The 12,296-nt window shown below is 40.6% G+C and overlaps 1 protein-coding gene across 1 annotated transcript; it reads right to left on the bottom strand.

Annotated features, from left to right (window-relative positions):
• Nucleotides 1-2,453: 2,453 nt before the first annotated feature.
• Nucleotides 2,454-12,296, bottom strand: LOC130254079 (astacin-like metalloendopeptidase). The gene is made up of 13 exons (XM_056493305.1): nucleotides 12,210-12,296; nucleotides 11,969-11,993; nucleotides 9,749-9,765; nucleotides 9,341-9,365; nucleotides 8,439-8,510; nucleotides 7,800-7,934; nucleotides 7,067-7,184; nucleotides 6,133-6,311; nucleotides 5,925-6,009; nucleotides 5,406-5,533; nucleotides 4,338-4,453; nucleotides 3,721-3,946; nucleotides 2,454-2,668 (listed from the first exon to the last, which is right to left on the bottom strand). Exons 1-13 carry the CDS (start codon nucleotides 12,294-12,296, stop codon nucleotides 2,634-2,636), a joined length of 1,248 nt encoding a protein of 415 aa, XP_056349280.1. The 3' UTR covers nucleotides 2,454-2,633.

Below are 12,296 nucleotides of genomic sequence, written 5' to 3'. Positions count from 1 at the left end.
TCTTGTCACCCCTGTTTGGCTGCTCCTTCCAGTCATTTCCCCCACGTGCACTCTTCCATCCCCACATCACTCCAGGAAATCTTTGTGCTTCATTTCACAAAGACTGGCCCAGCTGGATTGCTGTGGATGTAGTTTGGGGGAAGAGCCAGTGTCCTACAGGAGATGTTCTGCTGCATCCCTGGGAGGCTTTGCATACATGAACTTTTCCACATTCCCAAAGTGGTTTTGGTTCAGAAGTCTCAGCTTCACACCTCTTGGGTAGCAGCCCAGAAATATAAACGTGCAGGGGAGCCTCTCAATATGCCTGGGGCTCAGTCCTGCCATTGTAGCTTCCAGCCTAGAACTGCCTGAGGGAGACACTCACTACTGTCCCAGGGGAGACTGAGCACATATCTGCTAATGGATCCAGGACAACTCCCAGCTTGATTCGTGATGCTGCTCTCCCTGCTGAAATATTCTCTTGCTCATCACTCATCAGGTGTTTTCTTCAGCAAGATAGTGTCTCTGAAGATGATGGTGCTGCATTATCTGACATCTCTTCTGGGGATAGTCAGGGATGAGGAAGAGGATGCAGGCATACTCTGTGTGTAAGAGAGACAATGAGTGTTTGAAGCAAGCTGGACCCATTCAGTGGTAGCCCCATGAAACCACGCCTGGGCTGACACTCAGGCAGTCCTGCAGCCCTGTCTGTGTCCCTAGAGCTGGAGAGAAACCCCCACTTGCACTGGCTCCTCTTTCAGTGGACTTAAAAGGAAAAACTGCAGGCTCTTAACATCAACTGGGTCTAATTGTTTCTTGGCACAGATTGCTCAGTTTTCCTACAAAGAAAACTTCTTGTCTATCCTAGCAATTTCAACAATACACATATGATCACAACTTTATTAATTTCTCAGCCATTGCCAACAATATTTCACAACTCTTACTGAAATCATTATTCCTCCTTCTAGGGTAAGTATCTGAATCACCTGTGTTTGCATCATCGTGTAGAACACCTTAATCACACCTGAAATTCCTCTCAAAAATAGTGCTAGGATGTCAGTCCTCACCCACTGGCTTTGCACTATTATTTCCTCCATTTTGTTTTGCAGGGGCTCAGGAATCAAAACTGGCAAATTTTTTTTTCCTAGACCTGCATTTTTAACAGCGTTTTAGAAGGACTACTCCTTTCATGATGTGCTGATAGCAGCACTTGATTGCTCAGAGTAACTCAAACACACATGAGAAGCAGAACCCATCTTGCAGTGTCTGAAGAGCTGAAGAAATGCCTCTTCTAAGGCAGGCTCAGGATTGCTGTGTTCAGAGGCATTTGCACAGCCTCTGTGGGTAAGGAAGCAACCTTCAATGGAATTAAAACTTCTCTCAAGAGCTGACTGATTCTTCATATATGGTATAATCACAGACAGGCCTTTGAGCAAATTCTTTCAGATTAAGTTTTTTGGTGCCTCCTTTAATAAAATAAAAGAATAAAAAAACATTTTTTCATCTTCCATATAAATTTTACTCTGAGATTCAAATTATTTTCCCATTGTTCTTTTCTAAAAATGTATTTCTGTGAGAAAAATGTCAAGTTTTCTAGTGTTACAAAGTAAGAATAGGAAAAGTATTTCCTTTTTTTCAGACTTAAAAATACAAGTATTAAATGGTTAATAATATAGTTAGCTATCTGTCTATGCTACAAATTAAAATAGCAGCCTATTTTGTTCTCAGATCTCTTACAGGCTGGTTTTGGTCAAGAGAGTATAATTTTAAAAATGTGATTGCAGGCAAGGCCATAAAATCAACACTCCAGGAGTTGTGACACTCCTACAGCTCTCTTATGAGATCACAAGAGAAGAGCTTAGCTACTTTCTTGGCAAAAAAATTTCTTCTCTGAACATGTGCATGAACCCTGGTAGCATTATCTAGTCCATGTCTTGTCCTGTGATAGGATTAATCATTTCTATGGGACCACAAAAGGCTTGTGGCAAACAAGCACCCTTGGCTGTCTCCTGCCTGGCAGAACTGAGCAAGGAAATCTGCAACAGGAGGCACCAGTCCTTTCCTGGAAGTGCATTTGTCTTGTCCACCTTGCTTGTGATTTAAGGATATAACAGAATTGGGAAAAGTCATTTTTGGAAGCTGAAATGTTAGGCTGGAGTAGGACTCTGTCCAAGACCTTTTCATGCTCAGGACTGAGAAGACCATAAAATGATTTTTTAAAGTTTAGAGCTGTCTCTTCAGCCAACTAACTAAACTCATGATGATGTCTGTGGTACACTTGAGAGACATTCCTGACTCTCATGACATGAGAGACATGACTGAGTGAAGGGGGCTAAGAAGTCAGACCACATTGATAGTGTGTTTGCCTGGAAGTGACTACTGGAAAAGAAAAATGGAAACTTTTTTTTTTAATGAAGCTTTTTATTCAATTGTTAAATAGAAAGAGGCAATAACTTAACTGTGCAGACAAAAGGACAAGCACTCCAAATGTATGGAATTTGTACAGTTATATGGCTTGGGGAATAAACTTTTACAGGAAGATGAAAACTTTGATTCTTAATAGAATTAAATTTCATACTGATCCAAGCCAAGATAGGAACAAAGTAGGAAACAAATAATTTCAATATTCACAGAATAGGTTCTTCTTCATTAAGTCAGTTGTGGATGCTAAATCTTCTTTGGGTCCTCACTGTAAATGAAATGAGAGAATACTTAGCTTTCAGAGGTCTCTGAACAAACTGTAGCATCTCTAAAATATGTACATGCTAAATCACATTTTATCTGGCAGCTAAGATTGCTTTGTATTTGTGGACACATCAATGTGGCACAGGGAATTCTATTATTTTTCTTTCCTTCCACAGCAGCAGTGGCAGTACACAAAGAGACAATGCAGAATTGCTGGTTTGGTTTGAGTATATGGTCAAGTTAATGCATTTCAGTGGGTTCATACCAACTCTGTGTGCTTGTTCTTATCCCATGGCAGTTCCAAGGCTGCATCACACAGCCAAGCTTCCTTTCCCACCAACACAAGTGCACTCTTGTGCAGTTGCTGTAGGCTGCAGTTACACACAGGAATTCCTTTATTCCAGCTGCTACATGCTAACTCAAAGCCTGTGGTCACTTAATTGCTTAGTTGTGGCCTTAGCTCTTAATTAAATGGGTCTGAAGAAAATGTACTCTAGCTGGAAAGGTTCCAGGAATCCTGACCATGGAAATGCTGCCTCTCTTCTTGTCCTGGGGCTGGGTGACCTCATTCACTGTAGATCTGTCTCACCCTCTGAACTGTGTGATTAAAAACTTTACCTTTTCCAGGGGAATGATACATTCAAATGATTCAAATGCTCTTTGAATATATTCTTTATATTTTCTCTGGGAATGTATATATATATATATATATATATATATATATAAATATATATATATATATATATAAAATATATTTATTTTCTTTGTACTGTGCTAGTAACACTAGCAGGGTCATTAAACTTATTACCCTTATTGGCACATGCCTTGGAATGACAAATATCTGAGAGGGAAGGTGAACAGTGAATCACCTTAGTTTGGCCCCATCTGCATGAATGAATAAATGGAGTCAGTATAGAACTGATCCCTTATGTCAAAGCAAGGAAAGAAGTGATGACCCTCATGGAGAACAGTTTGTAAATGTTTTTCCCGAGTGAATAGAAAAGTTGATTTGACATGGACTGTTTTCCTTGCCATTCTCCTTGTTCTCAGACTTACCAGCAGTAAAGATGGCTTGGAAACCAGAAGCTGTATGGGCACCATCTGTGATGAACTCCACAAGCAAAAGATTACTAGAAGCAACTATGCCATTGGGTAACTTTGATCCACAGGTCTTGTCCATTAGAACTGGAGAAGACTTGCTGGATCCATCATAAACTTTAACATAATCACCCTGACAGCTTGTTGTTTCCTGCAGCTGAAAGGCTTGAAAGTGCAGGGAAACCTGTAGGGGAAGAGAAAATCACCTTTTAATGTATGAGCATATTTCTTTCATGGAATGTCCATTAAAACAGAATCTAAACTGTAGCCAAGCATGGACTCACTGCCTTCCCAGTTTGCCTCCCTTCCCCTGAAGCTGTGGGGTTCAGATCTAACCACTGAATGCTCCCATGCTCAGGGAGCTTTGTCTTCATTTTGCAAACCTGAAGCCCAACATGTGGAGGTTTTCCAAAATCTCAACTCTGCATTGTCTTTGCCTATTCCTGGCTTAAGAACATTAGAAGTGGAGCCTAGTCTGAAACTTTCCTCAAGATCTCATCTGGCAACTGCTGTACAAAGCACAAGATGGAAATAAGTTCAGCCACATTTCAAGACCACTCTTAACCTGTGGTTACCTTTTTGCCTCGGGTTCGGATGAGCCAGACACAGTTGGTGTTATCTGAGTAATTCCTTGGGTAGTTGGCAGATCTCAGTGACCCAGAAGGCCCATCAAGAATGGTGCTGCAGCGACCTGAGGAAAAAAGGCTTCCTTCAGGATTCAGTCATTCACACTATCATCTCTTCAGAATGGACTGATCTGTTTTCTGATCTGTCAGCATTCATTTCAGGGAACTGGTACGTCTTGATTAAAAGAAGGAATCATGCTGTCCTAATTTTCACATAATGCATCAAAGAGGAAAGTAAAGTAGTGCTCTGAAAAGCATTCAATTTTTATTGATTAGCCTGTCTTTTAGCAAGAAGTCTCTTCCTGCAACTCTGTAAAGAGTGTGAGAAGTTTCAATTCACTGCAGTTGGTGCCACTGTTTTCCATTCAGAAGGGGAAGTTAAGTGATCAGAAGAGTTGAGCACAAATATGATGCCTCTGCACTGCTTAAATTCTAAGCTCAGGAGGAACACTTGGGATGCAAAAGGTAATATTTTCATCAGGTTTTTTTCCCCTGATTGAATACATTTCTGTGATTGTATATAAAACTTTCTTCTAGCAGAGGTTACACATAAAGAGTTTAAAAATACAAACTTAGAATGACAAACTTTTGAAAACTGGACAAGGCAACAGGAAACTGTTGAAGTTCAAAGGAGCACACAACTGTTTTCTATTTGGCTCTTAAACACCAGTTGCCATGAGGAGTGGTGATGTCTGGCTCTTTTGGGATTTATAGTTGTCTGCTGCACTGCAAGAAACTGAATTACTCCATTGAAGTTTAAATGAGTATGCAGTTAGTCCAGTTGCACAGCAGCCACTTAAGCTAATAGCAAATGTTTTTTATTTAATTTAGAGGCAGTTTCCATTTTCTCACTAATCACAATGTGCCTCCAGCTTCATCTCTGCATTTCCTCACAGAGTAACCCCAGTGGGTACCAGGAATCAAGGAGAATAGTCTCACAGCCTGATGAAAAACTGCTGTCTCTGCAATGTGCCCAAATCTGAGTTGGAGATAACAGGGTGGCTTTGGGATACTTACTGCAGTTGTAAAGTTTGTTGATTTTGGCCACATCCAAGTTGCTCATCCCTTGTCTCTGTCCAATATGTACTGATCCATCAGGAATTGGTACAATAGTTGCTTTCCCAGTGGTATTGCTGAATGTGTATCTGAAAAGACCCATGAGAAACAATGTTCTCTAAGCACCACAACTTCTTTCAGGATTCGGTAGGACGCTTTGGAGGGACAACAAGAATTGTACATAAGCTGTTGCTGTGACTAATAGTGCTGTTTAAACAGGTCTCATTGAGATGTCCACCAATAAGCAGAGTCAATGTCCAGAATCCCTCCTTTGCTCCCAAACCCAGCAGTGGAGGGTTCCCTAATGGAAAGGTAAGGGATAGTGTATTCCAGTCCTAGGGAGCAGCTTGTCTGAACAGACTCTGTGTTTTTCTCAGAAGGGGAATTGGGGAAACTGGTAGAGAGGAGAGAGTTATGATAGAAACTAATTCTAATGTAAGATTTGAGTCCCTAAAATAGCAATGCCATGCTGCTACTTACGGGCCATAGTGCATGACTGAGGAATAGTCATATGGAAGATCCAGGTTATTGGAGTTTTCAAACTTCCTGAAGTCTGGTCTGTCAGCTGTAATAGATGATATTGTATTTAGAGAATGCTTCACACCTACTCCTTCAGGGGAGAAGGGAGAGCTGGGAGCAGCAGGATGTGTCTACACCACTTCCTACATTGAGGAGCTAAAGTACTTACCAGGACTGATGTACTCCCACATGATCTTTACGTGTTTATCTCTGTCACTTCGAGAGTGTTCATGCAAAAAGCCCAGAGCATGCTCCAGCTCATGCTGAATTACTCCTTTCCACATGCAGCCTGCTTTCATCACAGAGACAGTCTGCCCACCTCCTACTTTCCCATAGTTGGACCAGCAGCTGAGAGAGGCATTGAACAACAACAGAAGACTTATGGGATTTTTATTGGCAGGCAGGCAAAGAGGCAGAACAGAGAACCTTGCTTCACACACCTCCTGTGGGAAGGATTTCTTTCTCTCCACTGTGATAGTCAGAATACAGAGGCAAAAGTGACCATGGACATGGCATATAAGAGAACAAAGCGTATGATCATTGCTAAATCTTTCTGGAAGATTTTTGTTAGCACAGAGGCTCCTGAATTTTGATTTTTACTGTGACTTTAACTCCCTTGAAATAACTTCTTTTTTTTTTTTTTTTCAAAATTCTAAAGACAAATTAGAACTAGAGCTAAGATGGAGATAACACTTTCAAGCTTAGTGTTGTACAATTTTCTTATAAGCTCTAACTCTGAGCTTGATGAACAACAGCATATTTCAGAGAACTGTTTATTTCTCAAGTTGAAATTGGTTTACTTTTGTAGACAGGACCTACAGTATTCAATAAATGTTGTGCTGAAGTGTGCACTGTACCACACAGAAAACATGAGCTCAGACATTCTTTCCCCCTTACTGGTGCTTTTCCACAATTTGTATTGTTTCAGTGTCTGCAGTGAGCTCCTGATGTAGCTGATGAGCCCTTGCACTAGCAAGGCATCCAAGGAAGATACCTTGGCACTGTGATAAAAAAAAAGCCTCTCTGAGGTCACACAGAATCAGTGTAGAAAAGGACTGAAAAACAGAGTAGAAATAACTTTTGAATTTATCAATTCAACTCACCCATCAGCAGATCTAATACTGAGGTAGTCACGCTCTGTCTTGCGCTTCACAAAGTTAATGCAAGTCAGTGCTTCAAATTCTGCCATGGCATCATGAATCCCTTTCACATGGCCCTCCTCTGGGGACAAAAGGGTTAATTTTTAGGCATCACAAGCAGACATTAACATCTCAAACCTCATATTCTCAAAAACAGGGTAAATGAGGGACAGAAACATTAGACTATGTTCTTTCTTGATTTTTTTGCTCAGTACTGAATTTTGTTTAAGATTTCAACAGCCTGGCACAAGATCCTCTTTATCCAGATATTTGTCCAAATAGATTCAGTGCCTCTTTTTTCAACAACTTGTTCTTAACTATAGTGGTGATTTTTGATGTATCTTATTGGACACTTGGAGACAATTATGGGAAGCTGTTTTGCTGATGAAAAGCAAACCACTGAACTCCACTGTAATAGTCATGAACCTTATAAAGGCAGGTATTCTGGAAGACACAATTGTAAGGAATGGTTATTGTGTCTCCAAGAAACCAGTCCCAAAACATGATGCAAGCAAAACGTCTCAATGAAATTTGACTTATTTCTGGTTTATATCTTCCTTGTAACTTAAGACTTATCTGTGCTTGCACAGCACAAGTAAATCCTTAGAACTGATTTATCCAACTGTTTGTGTGCTCACTGAATGTAAGCTTCTCTCTGAAGGTACTGGACAAACCCATTTAAAAGCGGTGGACCCACCGTAGGCAGGATCCAGCTCGTAGGGGATGCGGACGATCCCGTCGCCGGAGCGGGGCCAGCTGCAGTGGCGACAGTTGATGGCACTGCGGCTCCTCCGGGGGACTATGTCACCCTCCTGCAGGAGCTGAGAGCTGGCTGGGGACACAGGAGGCGTGGAAACATTTCAGGCTTAAATTGCTGCAAGTGATAGACCAGGGAATGTTTGGAAAGATGACAGAAGAGGAAGTCTGGAGCAGGGAGCACGGAACTGACTGCAGCTTATCTAGGAGTCTGTACTGCAAACCATATGATGGCTGAATGCCAGCACAGCTTCTTTCCAGAAAAAGGCAGTTAAATAACACAGCATACAAACACCCACATTTTTCTCTTTATGCCCAAAGAATGACAAAGATGTTGAAAGCTAAAGCTGAATAAACTGTCAGAACAGTTTTCAGTTGCCTTCACACCTGGGAGCATCTTCAGTACTGACACAAGAGTTTTGAGAGCCCACAGGGCAGATCACACCATAATCCCAGTGGTGTGTGATCTTACCTGGTGGTGTGTAAGATGGGAGGAACATTTGCACAGACTGTGGTAAAACATCACCCCAAAAAAGCAACAAAGACAAGCCCCTTATAGACAGGAATTTGGTGGCAATACCTTTGTTAACTTTCAGAATTTTGTTAAAAATATCTTCGTCCTCCTCATCAATCTCTGTAGGTGAAGGAGATTCTGTGCAGAAACACAAGAGTATCACTTTCTCATTCCCAGAGAAAATATACATCCTGATTTCTTACTCTGATGATGCATGATTTTTCCAGTGACACATATTTAGGGACTAGAGGCATGTTCACTCGTGTAGAAGTTTGTTCACTGACAAACTCTTGAGAACCTCCCAGCTGTGGTTATTTTGGCATTAATCTAGTCCCAAGAGCCATTATCCTTCAATTATTTCATTCTCTCCCCTTTTTTTCCCCTAGCAGTCATATTTTTAGGCCTGAGATGGCACAGTTTTACTTCTTTATGAACATCTCACAGTCAAATCCCCAGCATAAGATACCAGAAGCAAAAATGGACAGAGAGCAGTCCTGCTACTTCTTGCTGGACATGAAGACCTCTCGAAAAACCCTCAAGATCAATAAAATTGGAGCTGCATTCCTGTTCCATGGGTTGGACTGATGTCCCCAGCTAAGCCCATCATCAGGGACTCATGGGCCTTGCTAGCAAAATCAGCCAACTCTGCACATTATGCAGCAAGTCTTGACACCAATTAAAAGCAGAAACACGTGACCTCTGTGCCTCTTCTAACCTTTAGAAGTGGCTTAATTCAGGACACGACTTAAGCAAAGTTATTTTTAGCAGCTGAAGTTTTTAGCAAGGCCAAGGAATTAGCCAAAACCAAGAGACTTTGCTCTTCATGAAACAATGTGGTGAGTACATTCATTTAAAAGTCCTCATAAAGGTTAATTTGTGTTAAGCAAGTGTTGTTTTCTGGAATAACTGAGTAGATAACAATCAGTATATCCCCTCAAATATGTACTTGTAGATAGACTAATACATACCAGATATATCTTCTTGTGTAGTAACCTGCAAGAATGATACATTAATATTATCTCACAGTTTATAGTACTAAATTAACATTAAATGATAAAACATGTAAATTATCAGCAGTGTCCAGGCTACCATTGGAAGGATCTTTCACCTATGCAGCTGTTACATACTGTGCCATGTGTAAAGAAGTACCATGGGGCTGTAGATATTCCTCTATGGTACCATGGCAAATAGGAATATCAAAAAGGCAGGTGTAATATGAAGTGTGGAATAAGTTTCATGCACACTCTGGTGCATGGTTGAGCAGAGAAAACTTTGCTGCACAGGTGTAGATACAGGGGGAGTACAAGAGTCCTGACTTTACTTTCCACAATGTCAAACCCCAAAGTGATCAGAAGAGCTGAATTAGCTTTCCTTACCTCAGTAGGTTCTGTTGCTGCAAAAAGCAAAAACAAACAAACAAACAAAAAGGGACAAGCATTAGATTCTGAATGCAAATCCACAGTGTTCAACAGCATGGACTTCCAGCCATGGGAATGCCTTTGGCTGATCCCTTTGAGTGGAGGGGAAAGGAGTGCACCAACTGATGCACAGGCACAGAAAATAAAAAGATAGTTAATCAAATAACTATGAAAACTCCTAGTAGATAGTGCTAGAATCCTAATCATTTACCATCTAAGAATCAGCAAAGCATTTTATCTGTTTCTGTGTGGAAAATTACAAAATAAACCAGTGACAAAAATGTGCTTTGTCCCCAGATTTCTCTGCAACAGGTGCAGGCTAACCAGCTCAACAATATCCTCTGTTTTTACAGTGTCAAAAAAAAACATGTGATGGAGCCTATAATTTAGCATGGGGAAAATAACCCCAGCTTCAGTATGTTCCTGACAGCAGCTTGGTAGCATTCTGAGTCCTAAGGTGCCTTTCTACTGTGATGCCTTCTGATTTTTACCAAATATGAGATTCTAGATACAAACCAGAAGTGAAAATCTGACCTGATGTATACATTTCTATCTTCATTGTTATAATATAAAAAAAGTTTTAAAATTGGAAGGATCTTCAGAGGTCATCAGTTTGTCTGCTTTCCCTAAGGCAGAAAGAGTTTTATCTGTATTGTTCCTGACCACAGTTTGTTTGACCTGTTCTTAAGTATGATGGATATGTTGCAAGCCTATCTGGCAGTCTCTTCCAGTTTCCTAATAATTGCAGTCTTCCTTGTCAAAGTATGAAACAATTTTCCTATTCAACACTGAAACAGTGAACACTCATGTAAAAAGTTATTCTTTCCAAGCCCAAAATGTGTCCCAAATTTTACTATAATTTTTTCAATAAAAGATATGCCAAGCTCTATCACACCTTGCAGCACCATTCCCCTTTCATAAGTATTGTTCAAACATAATGAGGAGATATCTTCCTTTTCAGACTATCTAGCACCCACAACAGAACTGCTTTTATTGAGCCAAAAAGGCTTCAGTCTGTGTTTTCAGGCTGTTACTTCAGTTATATGGCAGTGGAAGTCCACTGTAATGATGGTGCTTTATCATAAAAAAATTCAGTCAGTTCCCACCAGCTGCGTCAGAGAGATCCATGGCATCTAAAAACATTCTGCAGGGAAGAACATTTTTGAGATGGGTTGTCTGGATCTAGAATTTATGCACCCAAGAGGCACTAGATTAATTGAGTAGTCAAAGTCAGTGGAAATTAGGCTCCAGATTCCTAGGCACATAAAACCTGCAACTTCTTTTTAAAACCCAGATGAGACACCACAGAAGGCATTGGCCATCTCCTTGATGAAATTAACATCTGGTGTGATAGGGCTTTCAAAATTATATTGCTCACATTTTCCCTAAACTCTAAATACTGAAAGATGTCTCAAAAGGTACAAAAAACCAGTGGCAATGATAAATTAAAGCTCATTTTATTCAAATGTCTCAATAAACATCCAACTTTGAGTCCGAGCAACTGACTACCTTAAACTTAAGTAAGCATGTCCCTTGGCCCCTTTTCCCCATGCCATAAATGACAGTTCAAAACCAGAATTTGTCAATTTTCTTTTGTCACTGACTTGCTCTATGTCAAGCAAATTTTTCCAAGGTGTCTTAGTTTTTACACACATTACACCCAACCTGTTAGTTTCTTGCTGTACTTAAAGTCTGCCTACAGTTTTCTTTTCATTGACCTCTGAAGGTCTACAATTATCTCCTCCTATATTGCAAGTTAACAAAAGCTGTTCAGCTAAGGCTCTGTTCCAAACCAGAACAAAGCAAAGCTTTCTTTGATGTCTGACATCTATTTTTCATACAGCTGCACCAAGGTAGTCAAGGAGGCAAGTGATTAGCAGTCTTATTATAACATTCAACTCAATGAAAAGGTATCAAGGTGTCTAATTAAAAATTTATTTTCAAGCCTGTGAAAGCACATCTAAATTAACCTAATAAACTATGCCCCAAAAGTCTGTGTAAAGCACATCTTTATAAAAGCACATCTGCACTCAGCTCAATAACAAGTTATGAAACATAGCCTTATTCAAAAGGCCTGTCTGTGCTTTCACATGCTCTAAAAACAAGTCAAAACCAAGTATGTAGTAAACACTCAAGAAATAACAGTTGTTTTTAAAATACAATATAAATCCTACTTACTTGTTGTGCTGTTTTCATAGCTCTCCTGCAAAACCAACAGGTAAAAGGCATTATTCTTCCATAGCTGACAAATGCAGCAACAATAGTACCAAAATCAGAATGAGCGGAGGAACTAAATCGTTATTTTGCCTTTATTACATCGCTAATATTTTCTTGCAGAGAATTTATCAGAGTGGGCTTGGCAGCTTGTCTCCAGGCAGAAGGGCTCAGGTGGAGGCGGATTGCAGGGAGCTGCTCTCACCTGAACAGGGAAGGCCAGGGTGGCGTGGAGCAGGAGGGCAGAGAGGAGCAGGGATGCGGGGAGCGGCAGGAGCCCGCGCAGCGCCAT

This window comes from Oenanthe melanoleuca, chromosome 5, assembly GCF_029582105.1.
Source record: "Oenanthe melanoleuca isolate GR-GAL-2019-014 chromosome 5, OMel1.0, whole genome shotgun sequence".
In the NCBI taxonomy this organism is placed as follows: Eukaryota; Metazoa; Chordata; class Aves; order Passeriformes; family Muscicapidae; genus Oenanthe; species Oenanthe melanoleuca.
The sequence above is the reverse complement of the archived record's forward strand: the minus strand, read 5'-3'. Positions and strand labels throughout refer to the sequence as shown.